Source organism: Microtus oregoni, unplaced genomic scaffold (genome assembly GCF_018167655.1).
Source record: "Microtus oregoni isolate MIOR12 unplaced genomic scaffold, Mior012 000014F_ref0000157, whole genome shotgun sequence".
NCBI classification, from domain to species: domain Eukaryota; kingdom Metazoa; phylum Chordata; class Mammalia; order Rodentia; family Cricetidae; genus Microtus; species Microtus oregoni.
Window position 1 is genome coordinate 19,966,861 of NW_024543073.1, and position 27,714 is coordinate 19,994,574.

Genomic DNA, 27,714 nt, shown 5'->3' on the forward strand with positions numbered 1-27,714 from the left:
GACCCTCAAAGGGGTTGTGACCCATAGGTTGAAAATCGCTGTTCTAGAAGCCTCCACTAGTCACAAAAAGTGTGTTCAATTTAACATCGTATTAAAGCGCAGGAACACCTTGCTTGAGGAGAGTGACGTTTAGATGTGAATCATTTAGACAGGGCTTCACTGTGAGTTTCCGCTTAATCACTGGTTATTTCTCGGGAGTGAGCTTAAGCCACATTAATCTTAAATGATTTGTCAGAACCGAGTGGAGTATGGCGGAGATGTGCCCCGCAGAGGTGACAGCCTGAATTTAAATCATGGCCCCACTGCTTACTGGGCTCCCGAAGCCTCTCTCTTCTTGAGCTGGTATAAGAATGTGCCCTGTAAGTGCCAACTACCTGCTAAGCGTTAGCCAGTTTGCTAAGTAACTGTGGATGGCAGTTGTTTGCAGTTGGCATTACCCTACTACAATTGGCTCATTCTAGAGAAAACCCGGCTGTCACAAGCATATGCAAATATTTGCATTGCCCTACTAATTGCTGGTGAAGCCTATAATTTGTATGGGCAATTGTGTACGCAGGGAGGAGTGGATTCGCTAGGGATGGGCAGGCTGTGGTAAAGGAGCGGTTTGACTAAGTCATTCACTAGCCTAATTGCTACCTGGAGTCTGTCTGGCAGGGCCGGCAGCTGGGCAGAGGAAGGTCCTAGGGTTTGACAAGCCGGACTAGCTGCCACTGGTGGTACTTCCATTGCACTGGGAACTGGAGTCAATAAACTTACATCAACCCCATTGTTATCCCCGTGTCGCAGGCGAGGAACTGAGACTCGGGTGTTAGCCAGGGGACACACACTCATAAGTGGCAGGGCGTGGGTCTAATCTAATGTATCTTACTCTGGAGTTTGTGTTGTGTGCCTCTCAAGACAAACAAGATCCTCACAGGGTCGCACTCTGAGTGACAAAGTCCAACAAATAATCCGAAACCCTTAATCAAAAATGTGGAAAACTCCAAAGCCTAAAACTTTTCGAGCTCTGGTGTAAGGCCACAAATGGGAAAGCCCCACTCATCCTCATGTATTAGTCACAATTAAAATCCAGGCACACTCGAAATTACCTTTAAGCTACATGTAGAAAGTGTAATGAAACATGCATGGATTTTGTGCTTAAAACAGGGCTGGAGATCCAAGACCACAGTGTGCTGCCTGTGCAATTGGTTTCTTCTGAGGACTCTCTCCTCTCCACGTGATCGTCCTGAATCCTCCTTCTTATTAGACATCAGACAGATTAGATTAGGACCCAAACAAGGCCTCATTTTAATTTATCTCTTTAAAGACTCTATCTCCAAATATAGTCACACTTTGAGATACCAGACATTAAGACTTCAACATATAATTTGGAAGAGGTACTCATAGACACCCTCAAGAACTGTGTGCATTCATCATGTGGTTGACGCCTGGCTCAGGGGTGCAGAGACTTAATGTTCTCACAGAGGACCCAGTTCAGCTCCCAGCACCCACACAGCAGCTCACGACAATTTATAACTCCAGTTCCAGGGGCTCCAGTGCTCTCTTCTGGCCTCCACGAACAATAGCCACGTGAGTGATGCACACACATACTGGCAAAACACTCATAAAATAAAAATAAATAAATCTTTAAGAATAAATGCATTGACTCACATCTGACCCACCAAGCTTGTTTGTCTTTGAAACAGGAACTCACTTATATAGCCAAGGCTGGCCCTGAACTCAGCTTTCTTCCAGGTTTCAGCCTGCTGAGTTGTGGAATGTTCGGGGTGAGCCACCATGTCTACTTCACCTAAGTCTCAAACCATTGTAAAATCAGCTAAATCTCAAACCTCACCACAATATCATCTGAATCAAGGGAAGGTGAAACTTTAGGTATGATTCCTCTTGAGGCAAAAAAAAAAAAAAAAGTTCTCTTTATAAACGTATAAGCCCAGTAAATTAAAACCCCATTAAAGTTATAAAACCCGGTGAGTTATCTGTCTCAAAAATGCCATTACAAGACAGGTGGAAGACGGCATTCCCTTTCCTTTCCACAAAGGAGAAAGAAGACAAAGGTCACGGATCCAGAGGAAGTCACAAACCTCACAGGGTGGGTTACGTTAAGTCTAAGGCTTGAGTGAGAATAGCCTTCTACCTGATGCTCTGTCTTCCAGTGGCTGGCAGAGCAGCGCCTGTTCAAGGCCCTGGGTGGCAACAGAAACAAGGGAGAGACAGCCTCATCCCCCAGCCTTCATGAGCGAGGAGCCCAAGCCTCATATCAAGTCTGTTCGCAGTCAGAAGCTCTGACTGTCCCCTCACAGGAAGTGACGCCTTTTCTTTCATTATTGTCCTGTCTCTGTGGCCTTTGGTTCAAGCTGGTAATGCTTCTGTTGGTGTCTGCTGCTCAGTCGATGTGCCGGTCATCTTCTTTGGTTCAAGCAGGTAATGTTTCTGTTGGTGTACGTGCTCAGTCGATGTGCCGGTCATCTTTCTATGCAATGACTGTCTGTGTCTAAGCACACCACTGGTGTGCTTTCCGGAACACCCTAACATCTTTTGCAACTATGGCTGGTTACAGTCTTTTCAAATCTTCGCCTTCTCTTTAGTTTAGAATTGAATTAGCAATTCTTTCTTTCACTTTATTTTTCATTTCTTCTCCTTTTGTTCCTACTCTAAATGAGGACCCAGGCTGTGATGTCAGTACTTAACCTTCTCCTCAACTGAACATTCAAGGTCATAACAGAGAAATGCTACCTTACTCAAAATACCAGCCTAGTGCTTTGCCAGTTGATAATGAAGGCCGCCTTTATTCAGTGTCCAATATCCTTCTTCATGTGCCTCTGAGACCTTACCTTCATACCCTTTATACCTGTATGTCTACTGCTGTCTCTATTAGCATCTCACTAAGCCAGTGTTCCATGGTACAGTGTTGGGAGAGGTTTGTCAAACTCAACAAATTCTGCTAAATCGTTTTCCAAAAGCCTAGTCTATTCTTCATAGACACTAGAGTTGTATATTTATTCTTTTTTTAACTTGAATATGATTTCTCTGTGTAGACCTGGTTGACCTCAAACTTGAGATCTTCCTGCCTTGGGCTTGAGGGAACTGGGTTTGCAGGCATGTCCCACCACAGCAGCCCTGTGGGTTCTTTTCATGGTATTTGTGTACCTATGTTTTAAAGAAAATAACTGGATTTAATGTCACTTTCTTATAATGAACTGAGCAAGCTTTTCAGAGAGTAGGAAGGTGACCCGTGGGTGCCCCGAGTTCAGTTGTTTTCTTACACCCACATTCCTCTGAGCTAATAATGCTGACAGGATTGTGTTGGCAGCTGCACACTGGCCAGCAGCTCATAAGAAGGTTTTCCATGGGACCATAATTTTGTATTTTTGATATTTTTGCTTCCCGTGGGCACAAAAGGTAGAGTGACCAATTATTTTACGTATAAGAGCAAAGAAGAGAGCTTTTTGTGTTCTTTCTGAAGAAAATGTTCCACGTGCTTTTCTTTTCCTAAACAATGGGGAGAGAAATAGACTTGAGACTCTTGAAAGTTCATAGAAAAAGGTACTTCATGAAGTAGGGGTTTTACAGGGGAAAAAAATGCATTTTCTTGTCCAGCAGTCCTACCTTAGGGACATTTATTTTGTCCACTGCTGCATGAGACAGGCCAAGATTTATGTCTCTGATTTCCTGAGTAGAAACCATAGCAAATGTCTCAGCCTCTTCCATGTACTGTTCAAGGCACAGCCAGTGCAGAAGGATAGACTCTTTGCCCCTGGATTTTTGTAGGTTGCTTTTTGTTTGGTTTATTTCATTGTTTTTGTCTCTTGCAAGACAAAATGATAGTGGTGTTTTTGTTTTTGGTTTGTTTGTTTGTTGTTTGTTTGTTTTTGTCTTTTGGCCTTAACAGGAAGCAGGAAATCCTTTTCCTTTCCTTTCTCTTCTTTCCATCTCCTGACTTGCCCCCACCGCTCTTCTAGAACCTTCCTCTGCTCTCACCTGCGTGTACAATGGCTGCATATGAGCACCCGGAGCTGCTTCCAGCAACAAGGCTAACTCCAAAACCTCTTTTGGAATGACAGCCAGAGAGGTCCTCTTGCTGCCCTTTATCCTTGCTCCTCTGTGCTGGGAGGTGACTTGGGGTTTCCCCGAGGGGCAGCAAACACAGGAAACACAGCTGGAAGCATGGTGATCCCCAGTAGCCTTCTGGTGTTCATAAGAAGTAGCTTCAACACATATGGATTATGGGAGTTGTTTTGGGTTTTGGTCTTAGTTTATGTAGTTGTTGTTTTTTAAAAGACGGGGTCTCGCTGTGTAGCCCTTGCTGCCCTGAAACTCACTGTAAAGACCAGGCTGGCCTCAAACTCACAGAAGTCCTCCCGCCTCTGCCTCCCTTCCCGAATGCTGGGACTGAAGGTGTGCACTACCATGCCTGGCTTCACCCTGTGTTTTGAGATGAGATGTTCACACATTACTGCTTTGGGCCAGTAAAAGTCACCAACAGAAAGAGCAGGTACGCCCAGGAAAGTCAGAGGCAACAGAAAGGAGGCGAGCCAGTTCTAGTTTCAATGCTGTGGGTATCTGAGCCAAGCTTGATACCACTTCTCAATAGAACAGGAAGTCTGGGCAAATTGATTATTTACCAGCTTTATGTACTGTCCATACACAAACCACAGACTTGATATATCACTGCCAATGGACTGAGGATAGAAACACACACTGCTCTTACAGATAAGTGACCTGTCCAGAAGGTACCAAGGCAATTCGACAGAAGTAATCTTTTTCACATACAATGCTGAAATAACTGTGTCCACATCCAAGAGAATCCTAGCTCCTCCTGCCACCATGTATAGCTGCTTTAGAAAACAGGCATAAGGCCCTAGAAGATAAATATACAGCCATTGTATGCATTAGTTACTTGTCTTGTCATGTCACTGTGAGAAAAGAGCTGTAAGGAAGAGTTTTGGGGGGCTTAAAGTTCCTGGAGATACAGTATAACATGGCAGGGAAGGTCTGGTGGCAGGTGCAGGAGGTGGCTGGACACATTGTGTCCCAACCAGGAAGTGGGGAATGCTTATATTCTACTATTTCTTCTTTTTCATTCAGTCTGAGACTGCAGCCCATGGATTGGTAGTGCCTACACTGAGGGTGGGTTTTCCTACCTCAGTTAACCTGATCTAGATAATTCCTTAGGAACACGCTCAGAGATTTGTTTCTACGGTGATTCTTAACCCTACCAAGTTGTCAGTTGAGATCAACCATCATACCATATGACCTAGCAATTCTACTCAAGTAAATACACAAGAGGAATGAAACCCTGTGTCCTGATGACAACACGTTTAGTAATGTTTTATAGCAGTATTAGCTCATAATGGCCAAAACATGGAAAGATGAGAACCATTGTCCACAAACCAAAGAACAGGTAGATAATATGTGATAGGTCTCACAATCGAATTACTCAGCAAAGGAAGTTGGGAGAGGGTAGGGAAGCAAGGGATGGATCCAGGAAAAGTTAGGGGAGGAAATGAAGTGTGGGTTTGATCAAGATACATTGTATGCATGTATAAAATTCTTAAGTAATTCATTAAAACATTGTATTTCAAAAAATCTCCATGGTTAGCCGGGCGGTGGTGGCGCACGCCTTTAATCCCAGCACTCGGGAGGCAGAGGCAGGCGGATCTCTGTGAGTTCGAGACCAGCCTGGTCTACAAGAGCTAGTTCCAGGACAGGCTCCAAAACCACAGAGAAACCCTGTCTCGAAAAACCAAAAAAAAAAAAAAAATCTCCATGGAATGTTTGTATTAGCCAGGCCTAGGGTGGGTACCCATCATTTCCCTCACCTCAGTCCTACCCTTTTACAGTGAGCTGGGATATAGACCCTGGACTATGAATAGCTGTCCCCTAGCCTTTGGGTTGAACAACATTGTGTCTGTGCATGCAGTTCTCATCTACACACTTTAAAGAGATAGATCTCTAGGATGTCCACCCCAAGATGGCATGCGTTCTTTAGAAATGTTCATGTCCCAGTTCCTACTTCTTCATGAAGTATTTCAATACTTTTAGATCACTCTCAGGTACCCAAGCTAACTAGTGATTCTGTCGGCAAAGCCTGCCACTTGTCCCAGTCAAAGGGTCTCATGGATTGATCGTGCCCTGGCTGGTGGCTCTTTCCTAGCTGTATCCTGCCAGAGGAGCTCTATGTAGGTTTGTGGCAGTTCCTACTGGGCACTCCTTTAGAGAGTCTCTCAGCCTCACAATAGCCAGCCTCTATCTTGTCGCTTTTGCTCTCTCGAAAGGTAGCCTGGGCCATTCACCATGGCTGTTACCAAGTGTGGCAGATGGAGACTGAGCAAGTAGAAAAACCTGCAGGAACCTATTCGCTCCAACAGTGATGTAGCATTCTGACCTTACGCTGGGGGCATAGCACACCGTGTTTCCAAGGCATGACACTCATGACTTCTGCCATGGACGAAGCTGGGAATGTCTTGTTAACACATGTTAATAAGCTGTGGGCCTGGACTGTAGGGTACACTCTTCTGTTGGTGAGTTCAGGGAAGTTCAGAGTAGGAGATAACACTAGCAAACGTTATTGGCCGCTTTATCAAGCTGCTTCAGGTTCCAGCTATGTGTCCTTGGGGGTTTAAGGAACTTCAGAAAAGCTAAGTTTTCTCGGAACATTATCAGGATTCAAAAAAAAAATGCTAAAACTCATCTGCCATGGGTAACCCCAGCTCCTCTTTCCAGGACATGAAGCCTGGGTGGTATTCCCTTTGAAGCATGAAATCCAGGACTCAAACAGCTCTTTAAAGGTTCTGCAGGGTAATGTGATGCTCAGCAAATCAGAGAGACATCATCAATAAACAAATGTATGCTGGTTGAGTAAACAGGTCGCCAGGCATAGAAGGACTCTAAAGAAAAAGATAAATTTAAATTAGCCCCGCCTCTAATGCTATAAACATTAGTATGCACTCTCTCCATCCCTCCCCTCCTGCCACTCTCCTGTTGTAGAGCAGATTCTGATGGATCCCACGCTTACACTAAATTCTCTATGTAACCAAGGATGACTTTGAACTTCTGATCTTTTTGCCTTCACCTCCCAAATGCTGAGATTACAGGCATTAGCCCACCTACCCCAGAGCTGCAGATCAAACCCAGGGTTCCATCCACGTCAGAGGTAGGCACTCTACCAAATGAACAACATCCCCAGCCTGTCATGTTTAGATTTTGAAAGGCTGTAGCTAACCTAAGTTTTTTATATCATAAGTATTTTAAGGCAACTGCATGCATATAATAACAGACAAAACAAGTGCAATTATCTCCCTTTTTAAGCAAGCTCAACTCTAAAATATTATACTTAGTGTTGGTTTTATTTTAGAATTCTTCTCCTTGCTCCCAACTGTCAACATATCTCTCTGTATTCCACCTACCAGTTGTCAATATATTGTACCCCCTCTGCACCCCAATTACTGAGTTGTTACAAAGCACTTATATATTTTTATATGAAAAACAATATTTTTCGGGGTAATTATTTGGAAACATAATTGGTTGGAAACAGATTGTACTTTGTTGTGAAATAACTTCATGCCCTAATTAGTTTATCTAAGTTAGAAACTCGATGCTGACGTTTGATGCAGAATATCCCACAGAGGCCCATGCATGAAAGGCTCAGTTCCCAGAATGGGTGCATTGGGACATGCTCTGCACCTGTGTTTGGAAAAGCTTTGCTGTGTGTGTGAGGGGGAGCAGGGGGTGACATGGTGGAACAGTAGCCCTTGGTCTCTCTGCTGTGTTTCCTATCCTTGAGCTGAGCAATTCGTTTCCTCATACACTCTCTGACATTGCTATCTGGTTCCCTACAAAAAGTCTACCACCATGCCCCCCACAGCTCTACCCAGTCGTGGACTGAAATCGCCAAAATTGAGCCAGATTAAACCTTTTCTTTATTTTTATTGGATACCCTACCCCTCTCTATTTTGGAGGCAAGATCTTAGTATGTAGCTTAGGCTGGCCTTAAACTCCTCCCTATTCTTCTGTCTCAGTCTCAAAAAGAGCTGGGATTGCAGACATTTATCACAGGGTCAGGCCTTCCCGCTTCGGAAGCTGCTTATACCAGGTTTTTGTTACAGTGCCAGGAAGCTAGCTTGTACAGTAGCTCTTAATATAGCCGTTTTTTTTTTTTCTTGAAACTCGGCACTTTCTTCTTTCTTTTCATTCCTTTCTATTTCTAAGGCCATTATATTGGTTCAGGTTTATGAAGCAAGGTTCATATAACAACCATCTCCTGTTCACCGTGTGTATGAGATGTAGAAAGCAAAGGCATTCTCATCTGCTCTCACCTTTCCCCGCTCTTCAGCTTCACAGGGCTCTGAGATACCAGGACAGAGAGGCCTTTATCATTTAGGTCTGTCCCCCTCCCGTTAGCCGAGGAGAGAGGAAGCCCAGCAGATGTTGGAGACTACAGAGCCTGCCGTGCCCCCTCCCTGGCTGATAATGTAGAACTTCCTCTTTGACCCCTTTCCGAAGCTCTCCCCGGCTGTGTCATGCTTTCCTTGAATTGTTTCCTGCCTTTCTTCCCTTCCCAGTTCCCTCCATCCCACCCAGTCCCCCAGCACTGTCTCCGGGGCATCTATTATACGGATTAATTGGTTATAATTACCGCTGTCAACATGTCACGCCTCTTCTGTAGAGCTGCCAGGGGCTCCCCGCTTCCTATGGCAACAGATGTCATCACGTCTCATGCTTGAGGTCCTCCAGAACCCAACGTGAGATATTTATATATATATATAGCTCGTTTCCCTTTTCTCCCGGTGAGCTTTCCCCATGAGTCAGCCAGGTAGCTTTTATGTTTAGGGTTTATCCGGAGCCCAGCTGCACACTTTTTCCTTGCCTGCCAATGTAGGCCAAATCAGGTCTTTATCCCATCTTTAAGTTTACCCTGGTCACTCCAGGGATAACCCCATGCTGCCCTTTATGCATCCCTACATGGTTCTCTTATTTTTCCTTGATAATACATTGTATTCTCAATTATTGTGTATATTATTATATACACATGTGCTAATTTATCTTACATATTCATGTGTGAGTATACATATACATGTATATGCATATTTTGAAATGCCGCAGGAATCAACCTAAGAAATTTTTCTCTTGAAATAAGGGTTTTTATTTATATTTTCTCATATATTCTATTTTCTCTGTGTCTAATAACCAGTCAGGAATTATTCCTTACTTCTTAGGAGTCTGTCAAGTTTCTCAAAGCTGCTGTTCAGAGCCACAGGAAGAACAGCTGTTTTTAGCATTTGCAGTTTGGGTCAGGTCGGGTGTTAGGATCACAGCACAGTGCTCCCTGTCTGCCAGGTGTTGAAGGAATCTGAGCTTGCTGTGCCCATATTCTCTAGGAACAGGCCTGTGGAGGTCCGGGGCTCACACCCACAGCTGTATTTATCTGTGGATCAATGGTGATGGGGGGGGAAGGGGGTGGAGTCGGGGACTCTTCTGCTGAGAACGCTGAGTCTTGGCAGGTGTGACTCAGGAGGGGACAGAAAAGGAGCATTTTCTTCATAATTAGGATTTCCAATGCACAATGTGAAGCATGAACTACCCTGGCCTCTGGCCCACTGTGTGTTCTCAGGCCAGCAATGACCTTGGTGCTTTGCTTTCTGAAGTACTGGCACAGTGCCCTGAGATTTAATCTGATCTATTAAAAAAAAAATGTTTTTAGAGGGCAGTGGGAAATATATCTTCCTCTAAAATGTGGGTATGCTTAATGTATTCCTGTGTATTATTTAAGCAACCTGAGCCACTTGCTGAATTTCCCATGGTCCTGGCTTCCTTGGTGGCCATTCTACACCAAGTCAGCTGGACTGTCCCCTCCCTAAGGCACAGCTCCTACAGGAATTGCCCAACTCATAAGCCCAAAGTCAGTTTTCATGACATGCCAGCAGGACTAATTCCACCCTTACAAAATGGTTTGGCCTCCCCCCACTCCTCCGACACTGACGGGAATTAGCAGAGGTTCAGACAAAGGTGAGCTTGGCAAGCCCTGGCCCACTAGTGAGCTCTGTACCTCTCAACTAAACCCTCTTGTTCACCTCCTGTCCTGAATCCTTGTTCTGCCCAGAAAGATCCTTGAAGCCTGTTTTCTCCCACAGTGTCTCCAGCACACAGGGAAGCACTGTGTGTCTCTTTTCCAGAATGTTACCTGCCTGGAATCACTTCAGTGTTTTATGGTCTTTTCAGATGGATGGAAGTTTGCTTAGTTGAAGAATTGCCACCAACCACTGAACTGGAAGAAGGGCTCCGGAACGGAGTCTACCTTGCGAAGCTAGCCAAGTTCTTTGCCCCGAAAATGGTATCAGAGAAGAAGATCTATGACGTGGAACAGACTCGTTATAAGGTAACCAACCACCTGGGAGCTAAATGCTTTTGACTTTACGCAAAATGCAAGTTTGGTGTGTCTTTTCCTTTACCCGTTTCCTTCCTATGGTTGCTGTAAGGATTTGGGGAGGGGGTGTCCTAGGTCTTTGGAGCCTATTAACAGTCATTCGGGGAGCCGAAGCCCTTTGAGAAAGAATGTGTTTGGTTTCCAGGCTAAGGCCGAGAGGCCTCTGGGGTTTCCAAAGCTTCCGCTGTTATTCCTTCATGGAGGTCTTTTGTGACTTTATTAGTTACAATGACTATAAAAGTAAAAGTGCATCCTGCTTCCTTTTTACTACCATCACCGCTTCCTGGTCCTACAGCTCTCCTGAAGGAGTGAATACTCACAATCAACTCCTCCCAGAGGACGAATAGGCAGTTAGCGGTTGCTGGGAGGTAACTACTGGTCCATCACTCATCACCTTAACCAGCCCCTCACCATGCTCCTAGAAGTAACTCTAGACTCAGAGGGTCACAGACCAAAAACAGACATGGAAATAGAAGTGGGGCTGGTTGACAAGAGGGAGGAGATCAGTGGGGGGGGGGGCAAGAGAAGGTAATAGGGGTGAATAGAATCAAAATATATAATTTTATAAAAATACTGTAACGAAACCCCTCAATCCAGTGGGTCTCAACCCTTCTAATGCTGCGACCCTTTAATACAGTTCTTCATGTTGTGGTGACCCCCAACCATAAAATTTTCCCATTGCTACTTTGTAACTGTAGTTTTGCTACTGTTATGAATTGTAATGTAAGTATTGTATGCAAGATATGCGACCCTATGAAAAGGTAGTTTGACCCTCCAAAAGGGTCGAGTCCCACAGGTTGAGAACCACTGCCTTAGTAGATATAATTAACATATGCTAATAAAATGTGATTGTTAAAAAAGTTTCATGAAACAAATATTCTTTGAACTTGTGGCCCTGAAAAGACTTAGGTCAATGTAGTTAAAATGATATTAAAAGGTCAGGCAGGAATATTTTTCTATTTGGTGTTTTAAAAACAACAACAAAAGGCTAACCTTTTTGTATGTAAGTGGTTTTAAGAATTCTTTCATGACTGATTTAAGGAGAATCAGAAAATAAATATCACTGTTACCTTGGAAGGAAAATAGACACAATAGAGGAAAATAGTCTTATTTAAACATGGTAGGAGTAAGGTTAGGGAGACAAAATCCTAGTAAATATCAATCTTATATTAAAAACTAATCTTGTTCTCTCAGAGAAATTGAAAGATTTACAGATCAAATGCTATTTTCTTTTAGGCTCACTGGGGAAAAGGCGGGTAGATGATGTAAAACTGGCCATGAATGTGTAACTGTGGAAACTGGCTGATGGACAGCGGGAGATCGCTACACTGTCCTGTCTCCTTTATGTTTGAGCTTTCCCACTAAAAGCGGGGACTGCAGACACCATGCTGAAAGGTTCCTTCCTGTAGTACAGGTGTATCTCAAGAGCCACTTTAGAACATGTGTGTGGCGGTCTGTTACAGAAGATGTCATAACTTGTTCTCTGCATGTCAAGCACTCAAAGCTATGGTACAGATATACGTGTGAGAGCCACTTTAGAACATGTATGTGGTGGTGTGTTACAGAAGATGCCATAGCTTGTTCTTACAGAAGATGCCATAGCTTGTTCTCTGCACATCAAGTGTTCAAATCTCCTTGGAAACTTGATCTTCCCTTTTTTTTTCTTTTTTGTGGCTATGTGTATGGTATCCATGCATGTATGTGTGCATGTTTGCAGGTGTATAAGGGGCACATGTATGTCCAGACCTCAGTCACTCCACTTTCTTCAGGCTCTTGCCAAATTCAGAACTCACCCATTCTGATTAGTCTGACTAGGTGACTTGCTGACCTCAGTCAACAGCTTGCCCCAGTAATCCCTCCTCTCTTCCTCTCCGGTGCTAGGATTCAAGCATTCTGTACCTGTTGGGAGTTCACATAGGTTCGGGTATCCAGACTCTGGTCCTGATGCTTGTCCACCAAGCCGTCTCAGCTCCTGCCTGACTCTATTCTCTTAAGAAGTTTAAGATTTTTGTTGGTTTGTGGTGTAGGGATCCCACTTAGTCCCTCACATATACTAGGCAAATGCTCAACCACTAAGGTACATCTCCAGCCCATATTTAGAGTCATCTGCCTCTTTCTCTCCTCCCCCATTCCTCTCTCTCTCTTTATTAGGGATAAATTCTAAGACTTTGGGCATTGCTTGGCAAGCACTCCTAATACTGAGCTGTATCCCCGGCCCCACGTTTAATTCATTACATTGGTATTTTGTCTGCAATCCTTAAAAGTTATTTCTCACTGGATGGTGATGGTGCACACCATTAATCCCAGCACTTGGGAGGCAGAGGCAGGTAGATCTCTGTAAATTCAAGGTCAATCTGGTCTGCAGAGTGAATTCCTATTACACAAAGAAACCCTGTCTCAAAAAAAACCAAAGCCAAAGCAAACAAACAAAGTTATTTCTCTTACAATTGCAGGGAAAATATAGAACATGGCTGAAAATGTAATGAAGAGGAAATGTATTTTAGATGAAATGACTTCCTTGTTTTAAGCACAAGTAAGAGTTTGTTATAGCCCCTCATGCTTGACATCTTATGGTAAATTTTCCCTATACATGGACTCTTAAAAAGGTTAAATTATGTAGGATAATTGTTATTCTAACATGTATTCTTGAATGTATATATTGGATTCAGATCATTATTTGAATAACTTCTAAATCATAGAACACAGAGTCCTATGGCAGAGCTCTTTGGGTTCCATGCTCATTGCTTAGACCAGAGTTCTCAACCTTCCCAATGCTTTGACCCTTTAACCTTATAGTTCCTCCTGTTGCGTTGACTCCCAACCATAAAATTATTTTCATTGTTACTTTATAACTAATTTTGCTAGTGTTATGAATTATAATGTAAATTGGTGATATATGCAACCCCTGTGAAAGGGTCATTTGATGAGAACCAGTGGCTTAGACAGACAGGCCACCTAGCACAGGCTTATGTCCGGAAAGCTGTGAGGAGCAAGGGTTTGCATTCATCAAAGGTCATTTGGGTTCCTGGGTTCCTGAGAGACTGTTAAAATAGCAAGTCACCCAAGTTTAAATTTTTTTAAAAAAAATTAGAGAATCATAGGAGAAAACCTATGCTCCCATCCACAAGATGAAACTGCACCCACATTTTAGACTCTATTGTCAAGTGATTATTGTCAAGATCAAGGCCTGTTAGTGACTCAGTACCATGTCACTAGACTAGGTACCAGACATGAAGGGGAAACTGGGGACGTTTTCTTTAGGCTTTGTGAGCAGTGAGGCTCAAGTTTAGAAGCAGACCCTTCATGGACTTGAGTCCTGGAGTCAACTCAGGACTGGTTCTTTTTTCCCTGGCACATCATAGACCTTGACATTGGGCATCTGCTTAGGACTCCTATGGCAGTAGCTTCAGGGATATTTAATCAGACACTTTCTCTAGGCATCAAAGAACCCACTATCAAGATAAATGTCAGCTTTTCCTTAGAATGGGGACAGGAGCAACTACATTGTTGGTCTCTTGGGTCTCTTGTTATGAAACAGTATTAGGCTCGGCAGCTTTCATATTTGCCTGGCAACAAACCAAGAAACCTGGTGCCTTACTGATCTAGGGTTAGAAAGATGTCCTGGCTACTATCTATGAGCCTTCCAGACATGAGTACTCCATACGTAGGCAGTTCCATCCTCTCTACTAAGATATGTGGCCATGCTGTATGTGCTATGACACCCGTTATTGTCTTCCTTGGATACTCTGCAGTGTGTGAGATTCTCTTACGGTCTGGCAAGGTGGCTCAGTGGGTAAAGGTACTTCCTTCCAAGTACCAACTGATGACCCAAGTTTCATCTCTGAAACTCATGTGGTGGAAAGAGAAAACTGGCTCCCTTAAATTTTCCTCTAACTTCCAAACAAGTGCCGTGGCATGCACATGCATGTACATATGTAAAAACATGTGCAGGCGCACACACACACACACATGTAAATTTTTTTAAGATTGTTCTGTGCTCAGTCCACAGTAAGTCATGTAGAAGTTGATCCATGGGAGGGCTTGGGAAATAGGTGAAGGACGACATGACAGGGTCAGGTAAGCCAGAAACCTTTATCGTGTGTATGTATGTGTGTGTGTGTGTGTGTGTGTGTGTGTGCGCGCGCGCGCGCGCGCTTTGCGGGTGTGTGCTTTCCTTGATTAGTTACTTTTATGTTGCTGTGAGAAAACACCATGACTGTGGCAACTTAAGAGTTTATTTTGGCTTCGGGGTCCAGAGGCCTAAGAGTTCCTGATGGCTGAGCAGAGACATAGCAACAAGTGTTAGACATGGCAGCAGGAACAGGGAGCTGAGAGCACACATCTTGGATGTCAAGTAGGAAGCAGAAAGAACGAGCTAGAAATAGCAAGGCTTTTTACTCTTAAAGTTGACTCCCAATCACATACCTCCTTCAGCAAGGCCATGCCATCTACACTTCCAAAGAGGTCCGCCAACGGGAGACCGCGTATTCAAATGCCTGGGCCTATGGGCGGACATTTCTTATTCAAGCTACACCTTGGAACTTGCTCAATGTGCTTAGAGTCTGACCTTCTGCCTTGGGGAGCCTTGGAGAGTGTTGGCACAAGCTGAACTCTGACCCCTCACCGCTGAATTGAGTACCATCACTTGATTTTTCGGAGATCCCCCTATAAGAGAGTCTTGTGTTGTATAAAGATTTGAAAGCAAATTATAATGCAGGAAAATGATAATATAGAAGCAAAATGATAATGCAGGAAAAGAAGGTGAAGTTGTCCTATGAGAGAAGCACAGGCAGGATTAATATCCGTGCTTGAAAATCTAGACCCTGAAATGGCCTCAAGTCTGAAACTCTGAGAGGCAGCCACACTCCAAGGGTTTTGGACTCCAGAGCATTTTAGATGTGGATTTCTGGAGTAGAGGTGCTCTAATGTTTATACAAATATTCCAGCATTTGTACCGCTTTGACATCTGAAACACTGCAGATCACAAGGACATCTGATAAGGGGCATTCAATCTGTGCGGAGTAGAGTTCATTTCTATGCACATTCCCCTGTGCCCAGCGCTGTGCCAGGTGATAATGGCAGAGCAGTTCTGATATTCTGGTGCTCGTAGCTGGATAGACTATCACTATGCGCTTGTAACTTGTGACCAGCCGGGACAGAAGACATGGTAGTCACGATTGACAGATGGAAGTGATAAGAGCTGAGCTTCTTCATTGGAAAGTTTATCCTGAGATTAGAAAGAAGAAGGAGAATGCTGTTTGTCTTAGTTATTTTTCTTGTCCCTGCCACAAAATGCATTTTAAATAGTAACTGAAGGAAGGGTTTACTTGGGCTCACAGTTGAGGGTCCGGTCCATTATACTCAGGAAGTCATGGCGCCATAGGAACGAGATGACAGGAGACACTCCTGCAGGAAGGAGGGTGAAGAGAGAGAACTGTGGAGCTCAGCTTGCTTTCTCCGTTCTCTTCAGTCCACACCTCTCAGCCCATTGGATATTTGGGGGGGGGGGGTCTTTTCATCTCCATTAACTCCATGCTAGAAACTCAGAGATGCTCAGAGATTTGTCTCTTTGGTGACTCTAGTCTTGCCCAATTGACAGTCCTTAACTAGCACATCGTCCCTGCGTGATCAGGGTGAAGAACGGAAAGACCACGTTGAGAGGGAGCTTTGTGGAAAGCTCAGGAAAGTTTGGCCATGGGTGCACAGCTGAACGGCGCTGCATTCCCACCCAACTCCCACATGGCTAGCTTTATACCCAAAATAACAACACACAGATTTGATTCTTTTAAACACTGCTTGGCCCATTAGCTCTAGCCTCTTACTGGCTAATTCTCACATCTTGATTAACCCATTTCTAATAATCTGTGTAGCACCCTTATGGGGAAGGATCTTAACCTGCATCCATCTTAGAGAGGAGAGCTATTGCATCTGTCTTACTTCCCTTCTTCCCAGCATTCTGTTCGGTCTACTCCACCTATCTAAATTCTGCCCTATCAGGCCAAGCAGTTTCTTTATTAATTAACCAATGAAAGCAACAGATAGACAGATGACCCTCCTCCATCAGGCTGGCATGTGTTCACTGAGGGCCACACTTGCTCTTGGCCACTGTGAGCAGCAGAATGGACAGTGTCTGGACTTGGAATCAGGGCGCTGCGGTGAGCCTGTTCTACTTCAATGGCTTCTGGGTGCGGTATTCTACCATGATGAAAATAATTTAGGGAGAAAGGATTTGTTTAGTTCACAACTACAGATTGCAGTCTATCCCAGCAGGACATTAAGCTGTCAGGGACTTCACAGTCAAGAACGGAAAGAAATGAATAGATCCACACCAGCTATTCAGCTCACCTCCTCCACTCCCCAGGACACAAACCCAGGGAATGGTGCTGCCCACAGTGGACTGGGTCTTCCCACATCTTTTGACTTAATCAAGTCAGACCCCTACAGACATGTCCGTGAGTCAAACTAATAGTACCAAGACAGATAATCTAGATAATCTCTCACTGAAACTTTCTTACTTAGTGGTTAAAGCCTGTGGTGATCAGACAAAGCTGCCCATCACAGAGCCCTAACTCTGGGCTGTTATGTTAAGCATGAATGACATCAGAGTGTCGTGCCCATTAATACACTCAGTTACCTCATGTATAAAATACATTTGTGGGCTAATTGTCGGAATTCTGGGTTGTCTTGTAGATCTGGCTCTAATGGGGAGGAAGTTAGACTCAAAGAGAATTTACATAATTTCTCATCTATGTAATCGAAACAGGATGCGCTTCATTTGTTTGCAGTGAAACCATTCAGTAATAGAGATTGAGCACATACCTGTAATAATGAAATTAGAAGAAAGAATATATTGTTCCACATGGAATATAAGGACATTAGATAGACTGAAGCATCCCTTGGATAAATATAACCATAGCCATGGTCATTAATATATAGGAGTAATTTCTTTTTTAAAAAAAGACTCCAAAAAGAGCAACAATGGATGAGATTATTTTAAGTCCATTTAGAAAACGAATTTTCATAAAAATCGAAACAAACCCATCGACTAAGACAGTTATTGTTGCAGACCACTTACAGGAGCATGGTTATTAAACAATGAGTGTGGACCTCAGGGTTCTGAAGCCAGTGTTCCTCAGATGCTTGAGATGAAGAATCTGAAATCTGTTGGATCTCTGAGGAAACACTTACCTTTTCAGCCAGTCCCTCTATATGAGGCAGAGACCTTTTGCTGACTTTACAGAGGAGGGGATGTCTCCAGCCAAGCATAGAGTGTCGTAGTTTAACACCTGATGCCCTCTACATGTTCAGCTGGACTCTGAAGCTAAGGACTTTCTCTTTGTTCTCATTGTGATCTTCCCAGCTCAGATCTCAGCAGCATTTTAAGACCGAGGAAGGAAGACACAGTAGGGTTTACAATTTTTCTGAGATTCCTTTCCTAACAAGGCCACTAAAGATAAATAGTGTTTTTCAATACATGATTTGGGATTGTTGAAGCCCAAACCAATGTTGACTCCAGAACATAATTTCAAGTTAACAAAAGTCATTTAATTAACTCCTCAGGACAAGAAAAGAAATGGACATTCATAACACCACAGAGAGGAGGATGAATGGATGGTCTTACCCTGCAGATCGGGACTTCTGCTGGGTGATTTTAATATGGACTTGGGAACTTACAGATCAGTTTTCTTTGGGTGTTATCAGGAAATGGCATCAACTTAGAGTCTTGGTCATTTTACAAAAAAGACAGAAGACTGAATGGGGGCTAGATTATCATTTATAAGCCAGAATACCTCACATGCCAGTGGTGTCCCATGAAGGATACCATGTTAGATAGAACACCATTTAGTTAAATTGTTTGCAAGTGACCCTCATTCTGTCTCCATTCAGACATGGTCAAAGGTTGTGTCTGTCTTGTTCTCTTGTGGCCACAGATTGCTCATATCTAAGGTCTGCTGGAATTCTGCAAACATTCAGACTATGTTCTAAAGAAACACCCTGTCTTCCTTCTTTCTATCTAATTTATCTTCTTTCTTCCCCTCTCCCCCACTCCTTTCTACTCCCAGCTATTCTATAACACCTGATCTCTTCCTTCTGAAGAATAACCAAGCAACCATTATATCCCATGCCCCCGCCTCCACCAGAGGTGGGAGAGTGTTGGCACTCAGGAGGTTTCCAAGACCCCATCATGGCTCCCAGATTCCTCTTAGAGTTAATGAACTTTAGACCAATCATTTTATCTTTTTGACCTGATTTTCCTTATACTTAAAAAGTTTAACTAGCAATTATTCTGAAAGGTATTTGGAAAATTAGAAATAATTTACATAAAGGACTTGAAGCTCATTGTGTGGTCACAAATAGTGACTTATTAAGCATTCGTTGAGTATGAATTTGCTTATGTTTTATAATTTTTATCAGCAATGGGAATGCCTTTGATTTAGTGGACTGTTCAGTTTTGGCAGCTCATGGAAGGCAAGATGAGCCAATCTTGTCGAACGTGATTATCATTGAGCACTAATCACATGATAAAACTTGCTACAGTTAATTTTTGCATACTCGTTTCAAATTAATGTGAAACAGATAACATTCTATTGTGCATTAAATGAAAAATGCAAGACAGTTTGAGGCTCTGTGTGTCTCATTACTTCATATAACTTCATGAAGCGGCATGATTGGGACTTGTGTGCTGTAAAGAAAAAATGAGAGGCATACAGAAAGACTGTTTTTACTATGTAGAAAAGGGTCAAGTGGCATTTCTGCTGAATATCTACTTCTTGTACAGGCCAGGATTAATATTAAAATATGAGTAATGTACACTAAAATTAGCCCTGAATTATTGAATGGTTTGTGCTTCCCTCTTTATATCTTCCAAGTTTCCTGTAGAGATAGACATCCATGGCTGGGGGGAGGGCATTTAGCTTTCTAAAATCTCCTGTTTAGAGCTGGGGCATGGTAGTGCATGACTGTAATTCTAGCACTCGGGAAGGAGGCAGCGGCGAGAGAAGTGCCACAAGCTCGAGGCCAGCCTGTCAAGTTTCAAGCCCACCAGAGTAACATGGCAAGACCAAGCCTCAAAGAAAAGAAAACGATGAGGATAATAACAATTATAACTTAAAATGAAAACCCCATCTAGTTTACCTGAAATTTCTAGACTTCTCAGCCATAATTACTAATATCTTGACACCATGTGAGCATGAACTTGTGCATACATGTTTTCACAAAACACCCGGGGGTACATGGTGGACATTACATGGTGTTCGAAATCCAAGTTCAGAATTACTTTGAAATGTGAACTGCAGAGACTAGCATAACCTATCACAGATAACCAGGGTATTGCTGATGTACTGTCTAGTCTCTCTATTGTGTCTGGATTGGTTTTATATGAGCATCAATGACTGTTCGTGGAGAAGCCGATTGAGTAGCATTTTGGTAATGAAATATATATTGTATTGCAGATGACTTTCTTGTTGTGTGAGCTCATATTCCTTTTTCCTTTCTCCTATCATATTAGAAATCTGGCCTTCATTTTCGACACACAGATAACACCGTGCAGTGGTTGAGAGCTATGGAGGCCATTGGACTACCCAAGGTAAGCTTTGGCATAGCAGATGCTAGATGGGGAAGACAAAAAGTCGTGCACAAACGCCTTGCTATTAAAACTGACTTGGCCACCTGAGACATGTCTCTGCCGGCTTGAGCATGTGGGATGGCCTGCACAAAGATACACATGGCAAAAACTCACGATGAAGGGCAGGGCACATAGGTGAAAGTGTGTCCCAATTAAACCAGGTTAGAATTGGCTTTAGCTGATCATTGACTTCAGATAGTCAACTGTAAATTATTAAAATTTGATGTTTTTAACTCTAGTTTATGTGTCTGTGTGCATATGCACAGGTACACATCTGCCAGGGTGTGTGCAGGTCAAAGGCCACTTTCAGGAGTCCCCTCTCACTGTCCACCCTGGGGAAGCAAGGCATCTTGTCTTCACTGCATTTTCCAGACTGGCTGGCTGGTGAATTTCCAGGCAATGCTCCTGTCTCCACGTCCCATCTCACCGTCAGAGTGCCAGAATTGCAGACGCCTTCCACTTCATGGCTGCTTATGTGGTTTCTGGGGATCAAACTTAGGTCATCAGGCTTGCACAGCTGGGCATTTTACCTGCTGTGCCATCTCCCTGGCCCATGTGTTTATTTTTATAATTATTATTATAAATCATCATGGTATCACTTTAAATCTGGAAGGGTTAGAGGCTTGTAGCTGTTATTCCTAAAATAGATCGACCAAATAAAATTCAATCAGTAAGCATTCAGCACTTGGTAAATTCAAAGAGAGAAGAAATAGACACATGGGGGAAATGAGGAGATTACATCTGATGGAAATCATAGGGCGACTTTTTTATTTCAAAAGGATTTTAGAATCACGGGAGCTTTCAAAAATAGTATGTCTCTGTGTCTCCATCATTCAGCTTCCCTCAGTACTGACATTTTTATAACTGCAATACAATGTTAGATAGAAATGCGAGGGTTTTATTGGGGTATTTTCTTTTTTATGATAGGGTCTCTATGTAACTAAGGCTGCCTTGGAATTCACTTTATAGTCCAGGCTGGCCTCAAACTTGTGGAATCCTCCTGCCTCGGCTTCTGAATAGTGGGGTTATTAGCATGAGCCGCCCACCAGCTGCCATTGGGGTGTGAATATAAACTAGAACACTGGCTTTCCTCAGCCCCTATTCTCCTCAAATGCATTTGTTTGCAAGAGTGAGCATATTGTTCAGAGCCAGTGCATCCCATGAATGGATTTGTGTGCCCCCTACTGCTATCCAGACACAGTCTCCGCAGGGAAAGGGGCTTTTATCTTCCATCCCTCCCCCACGTTGTCCCTGGCAATCACTAAATGCTTTCCATCATTAGCATCTCTGTCCGCATGGCATTGGAATATTATTGGAATCACATGGTGAGCAAGCTCTCGGGTTGGCTTCTCACTTAATTTTCTTGTTCTTGAGAGCCATCGCATTTTCCTCTGTCAAGGCCTCAGTCCTTTGCATTGCTGGCTACATGCAGCTGCTTTAAAGAAATGGTTTATAAGATGTCATCTTGGAGACACGGTGCAAAGGAATATGTTGAGTTAGAAATACCCGTGCTATTAGTTTATTGTTAAGCCAGGTTTGCTATTAAAAAGATTAGCTGGGAAGGCTGGGGATGCAGTGCAGTGGTAAAGCGCTTGCCTCGGATGTGAAGCAGGGAACTAGAGAGATAGGGTAGCCGCTGAGATGGCTGCTTTCAGAGGACCCCTCAGTTCAGTGCCCTGCACCCCCATCGTGGCATGTTTTCAACATCTTTTTACTCATACCTGTTTTACCCCAGTCTCATTTTCTTCGAAATTGTCAATATTTAATTCATTCCGGTATTTTCAATCAACTAGTCCCCCCAAACATTAAATGCTGCTCCCTTCTGAATATTGGTTGCAACATAAAATCAATTAATTTTGACTGATCAACTGCTAAGTGAGGGCTTGGGTGTTTTTTTAAAAAAAAAAAGATTAATAAAGAGAGAACATCAGATAGAGTTTTTCTTGGTGAAGAAACTTCTGATTGGGACAGTTTCATGATGTGTGAAAGATGTGATTGCACCTTTCCAAGTTGTTTTAACATTGACTTTTCACCGTGAAGTCTGGAAGACAATATTACAAGGGCAGGAGACTAACAATGCCCTTAGCTGACTTTGTAGGGCACTGCCATGAATTCCTTCATTTACCGGTATTAAATGCTCAGTCTGTGCCTAGCTTCACGTGGGCGCTAGAGATGCGGAGTTGCACGGCACCCCATCTGATGAACTTGTTGATTCTACCTCCTTGGTGCAGGAAGGCATTTCCGTCTGGATTTCCCAGGAGACCCTGTAAATGGAGAAGGTTCTTCCGTGAAGAAAGGGGCCTGGGGAGAGTTGGCTGACAATATAGTGGGGTGTGAATCAAGAACCAAACTTGTGAGAGCTTTTAACCCAAACTCAGTTTTCTGAGTCTGGAGCACTTGTCTCGCTGACACCTTGACAGCAGATATGTTACAAGACAGCTGGAAAGGGCCTTGAGGCCTCCCAGACTGCAGATGTTTCTTTGAGCACGCAGCAACTATACCGTACATCGTTAGCTCGAGAAACACTCTCGTCTCCATTTTTTCCGACGTCCACTAAAAAAAATTGCACTCGAGTATCAAAGTATTACCATATGGTACATGATTTAATTTTACTTTTAATGTCAAGTTGTATAAAATATTTACTAAAAGCAAGTGACGATGATGTGCTTATTATTATATTAGAAACTTCAAGCCCATTTATTCATTTTTTTTTCAAGCTCAAAGATCAAGTCTGGTACCCCACTTAGAAATCTGTTTCTTATCAGGCTTCAAGCTTAGGAGAAAGCAGTGTGGATGTGGATGTAAAAGCCTTGGGGTTCAACCCATCGGGTGACTCCATGTCTAGATGCTCGCCCAGGAGAGGAATCGGGTGCCCAGAAAGTACAGATGCAGGGTGTTCTCTGCAGCACCAGGGAAAGAATGGCGAGCCAAGTAGATGTTTCCTGTGGGGAATGGTTGGGCTGTGGTTCAGAAATATGAGCGACTTATTAGGATTTTTCAGAAATTATGTGCATAGAGAATAATGGACGTGATGGAAAATAATCAGCTCCTAGCATGTCCTTTCATCAGGTTTATACCGTGTTCACACTGGTTTGCACACATGCATAAAGATTTGTTTTTAAATTAGATATTGTATGTGAGAGAGATGTATGTTTGCACACATGCATAAAGATTTGTTTTTAAATCAGATATATGTGTGAGAGAGATGTATGTATGTAGTATGTATTATGTAAGAAGTAACCACATACCAGGATGCTAATAGTAACAGTCTGAAAGATGGGGTATAGATGTTTTTTCTTCAGACTTTATGTACTATTAAGCAGAACTAATCCAAATATATGTGCATGAATTATATATACATGTCTGAGTTTTTAGCAACATAATGAAGTGGCTACAAAAGGGGTCTCCTTCTCAGGCTCATAAACCCTTTAGAGGTCATAGAAGTGAGGGTGCCAGTAAAACACTGCAACCCAACCTTCTAGAAAGGCTCTTTGTGAACCCCGCCACTATAAGGTCAGCCACTAGGGGGCGTGCCACCCACCAGGCAAGAGCTAGGATTGCGCCTTAGAGCTCTCTGGAGCAACCAGCAAGAACTTCCTCTACATTTGAATAGTTGTAGACTAGTAAGGATAATCGGGGTCTGGTTGTCTGGGGAGTCGACACCTCAAGAAGTAAAGCATAGTAAGCACATTGTCTCTTTTGTTTTACAGATATTTTATCCAGAAACGACAGATGTCTACGACCGGAAAAACATACCAAGGATGATATACTGCATTCATGCACTAAGGTGGGAACGATGAAGACAGGTTTAAACTTCAGTTTCCATTTAAACTTCAGTAACTTTTAATAATCTCAGGAATTTTAAAAATTAGGTTCAGTTTATAATTTGTTGGTACAAATTAAAATAATTTAAAATAATTGCTGTATAATGCTACCATTGAACTTGAAATCACTTCTGAAGTTTTTACTATTATTCGAAATATAAAACAAAAAATGAATAAAAGACCTAAGTAAAATGAGGAGGGAATTAAAATTGTAACCTTGAAGACCCAACAATAATGTTGTGCGATGTATGCAGATGTCACAAAAACATGTTAGTGAGCAGATTCCATTGTCGTTGTGATTGCTCTAACGACTCATTAAATTACCATTTATTCAGCTCGTACCATCAATAAGAAAACATAACAGAAACAGGATTTTTTTCAATTTTTTACTCAGTAGAATGTATACTCTAAGACTAAAGAAGAAACACAGAAGTTGTTCTTTAATTTGATCAAGATATACTTAATAATATAAAGCGATGTTTTTGATCATTTTTGAAAATTTTGAAACTCTGCTAATTCACAGATGACTTTTTTTTTTTTTAAATGGCCCTGGGGAAACTGGAAATTTCAGATGGCAGTGAGAACCTCAGGGAAAACCCAGCTGTGGCTGCTGTCTTGTGCACTCAGGTGAAGCTTGCGAGATTTCATGTGTAATGAAGTTTAAAATTCCTCTGCAACATCTGCCTTGTGTTTGTATCCCTGGAAGTCATTTTCCTGGCAGACCCCTCCGTCTCGGGGTTTATGTTAACTTCTTCCTGCCTTTTTTTTTTTTTTTTCGCCTGCAAAGGAAAAAGTTTTCATAATAATTCATTACAAAGCTGGTCTCCTAGAGAAGACTTTGATTACGTCATAGGAGTCAACCCCCAACCCACCGCAAAGCCAGCTTCCTTTTTCTTTTCTGAGCTGGCTTTGGAATATGACAGCTGGTGAGAGATACGCCAAATGGCGGGTCCCTTTGCTTTTTCTTTTCTTTCTTTTGCATTTGTTTGTTTTGGTGTACGTGTGTGCACGCACGCACACACTTCTGGGTACACATGTGCCGCTGCACACAGTGGGATCACAGAACATTGTGGAGGAGTTGGGTGTCTCCTTCTACTGCATAGGGACCAAGGCTTAGACTCAGATTGTAGAGCTTGGTGGCAGCGCCTTTGCCTGTGAGGCCATCTTGTCACCTTTTCTTTTTTCCTTTGGTTTTTTTTTTTTCTTTACTTTTGTTTATTTAGAGATGGGGTCATACTGTACAGCTCAGGCTGGCCTCAAAACTCTATCCTCCTGCCTCGATCCCCCTACAGGGGCTATAGACTAGCCATCCGGCTAGACTTCCTTCCTTCCTTCCTTCCTTCCTTCCTTCCTTCCTTCCTTCTTTCCTCCTTCCTCCTTCCCTTCCTCCCCCCTCTCTTCTTTCTTTCTTTCTTTCTTTCTTTCTTTCTTTCTTTCTTTCTTGTAATGACTTAGAATGTCTAAAAATGAATAAATAAAATAGGGTATAATTTCTGTAGGAGGTGGTGGAGGGGAAATCTCCTATTCTGTGCATCCCTCTTCCTGAGTAGCCTTAGGGTCCATATACCAATAAAGTTTTGGGAGGTGGTGGCAGGGGATTGTTTTGATTTTTGAGACAGGGTTTCACCGTACGGCCCTGTCAGACCTGGAACTCATTCTGTAGTCCAGGCTATCCTTGAACTCAGAGAGATCCACCTGCCTCTGCCTCCCAAGTACTGGGATTAATGGCAAGTATTGCCCCTGACTGGCCCCATAGGTTTTCTTAAAACCCCACGTTTTAAGAAACCTGTTTCTTTTGAGGTATACTTTCAAATGTGCTGCTCTGTGTTCCTCAGAGAGTTCTTGTCAAAGCTTGAAGCAGTCACTGAAGGCTGTGAGTTAGTACTGATTTTGTGACCTATCCATCCAGTCATTATTAAATCCACACTTCACAGTGGTGATCTCCAGATCCATACCATGTTCCAGGGCAACGTATGTGAGCTTAAACTGATTTTTGAAGTGGGCACGCGGGCCGTGTGTTCTCCAGCTTACAAAGAGCGAAATCTTTGCTCCTAAGAAGCTCTGTAGAATGGCATAGGGGCTCACAAATGTGCATTTACCGTAGTTTAAATAATGGCTTGATCAGCTTAGAAACAAAGACTGCGCCAGTTCTCGCTTATTGTTGTCATGTGTGTGCCCATGCTGGTGTCATGGTTCTGTGTCTTTATCAATTACTCTTCACGGATGTCTCCGTGCCTTTTTTCTGACGCCCAGGAAAGGCTGCATTAGTGTGTCAAGCATGTCACACATCTGACCATGTTCTTCCATGGATGACCCTCTTTCTCTTTTCTTTGTCCTCTGCCTCTCGAGAAGAAACTGAGAAATTACAAGGCTGTCTGAGGCTTTTCCGTATAACTCTTTCCTGCTGTGGTCTGTTTAGAAAGCTGTCAGTCACTCCTAGGAGGCAGGTTTTTCTGTATTGCTGGGCAAGAAGCTGGAGAGCCACTTTAAGGGACCCTTTAACAAGTGCAATTTGCTCTCGTTGCATAGTTAGGAGGAATGTGTTGTCCTTGCTTCAACAACTGTAGCATGGCTGGAGTAAAGAATTGTCATCACCTGGTAGAGAACTGGGTAGGTCGGAGGTTTTGGTGATAGCTCAGAGCCGGGAGGGAAGGTCACACCAGGTAATTTTGCTGGTTGAGTATTGCCTTCCTCTTGCCCCTGCCTATGGCCTGGTTGATCTACAAATTTAGCTTTGACCCTGGCCAAACTTGTCTGGAGTCTGATATGGGGCTAACAGCCAGGTACCCCTGAGTCCCTGCCCTTGCTTTCCTTCCCCTGCCTGGCCCTTTTTGTCTGGCACCTGACTCCAGCCTTACTGTCACTTTCCAGCTTACCCTGGCATTTTCAAACTTGTTCTAATTGAGAAAGACTTGACTTCTTGGTGGGTGGCCTTCTCCTTTTCCAAGGAAATATTTATCCTTCTTTACCTATTAAAAAAAAAAAGTAGAATAGTCTTGTTGTGAGGGCGGGGACTGGAAAATGTAAAAAGAGTGTTACAGGAAAAGCTAATCCAGTCACTATCTCAAAATCACACAAAAACTAGTTACTATTTTGGTGACTTTGGACTTGAAATTTATATGGGGCATGTTTTCCTTTTGTGGCTTCTTTTGGAATGTTCTAAAACCTATGAAAAAAAAAACCGTTCAAGAAGCCTAGTTGAGTTACTACACCTTTTTTTTAAAAAATTGTCTGGAGGCCATTTTTTATACACAGAAAAACACTGTGTGTGTTGTGTGATGTTCTGTTTATAAAGACGTAACAAGTGACATCCAGCAACTGTTAAATGTTTAAACAGTTATAAAATACAATATGTTAAAATGATTTAAACCATAATGTGCTTGTGAAAACAACATGATTTCCTTCTTATACCTTCAGAGCTGATGAAATGTCCAAACCGGGCCATACGCTCAGCACTGAAACTGCTGGAACGTTCCGGAATAGTTCTGCTCTTGCTTCCAGTATTCATGCACTAATGTGGCCTGCCCCCGCGTTAGTACAGTGTCGTTACGCCTACCCTGGGGCAGCAGGATTTTTCATATCACCAGAAATAAAAGGGCAGGCTTTAAGTCTAGCTGTTGACCTGTTCCTTGTTGAACATGGCCTTACTTTAGGCTCTTGTCTCAAGGTAAGCCAGAACCTGTCCGTCGGCATCAGGTTAAGGTTGACTTTTCATTTGTAGGTCTGTGGCTTTCAGGTAGATTCACCTTTCTGTCTCTTCTTCCCCATTACCCGACAGAAACTCGTTCCCCGAGTGGCACTTGGCCGGTGTTGTACAATGCATTGTCCTGTCATGGTGATGC

At 43.0% G+C, this 27,714-nt stretch overlaps 1 protein-coding gene across 1 annotated transcript in view; it reads left to right on the top strand.

The window, feature by feature from the left end:
• The window catches only part of Iqgap2 (IQ motif containing GTPase activating protein 2), a 283,844-nt gene that overhangs the window by 134,736 nt on the left and 121,394 nt on the right, over positions 1-27,714 (top strand). Inside the window, exons 3-5 of the mRNA XM_041663248.1 lie at positions 10,219-10,375; positions 19,932-20,009; positions 23,759-23,835. Of these exons, the coding sequence (XP_041519182.1) occupies positions 10,219-10,375; positions 19,932-20,009; positions 23,759-23,835 (312 nt within the window). The remainder of the gene's footprint in view (positions 1-10,218; positions 10,376-19,931; positions 20,010-23,758; positions 23,836-27,714) is intronic.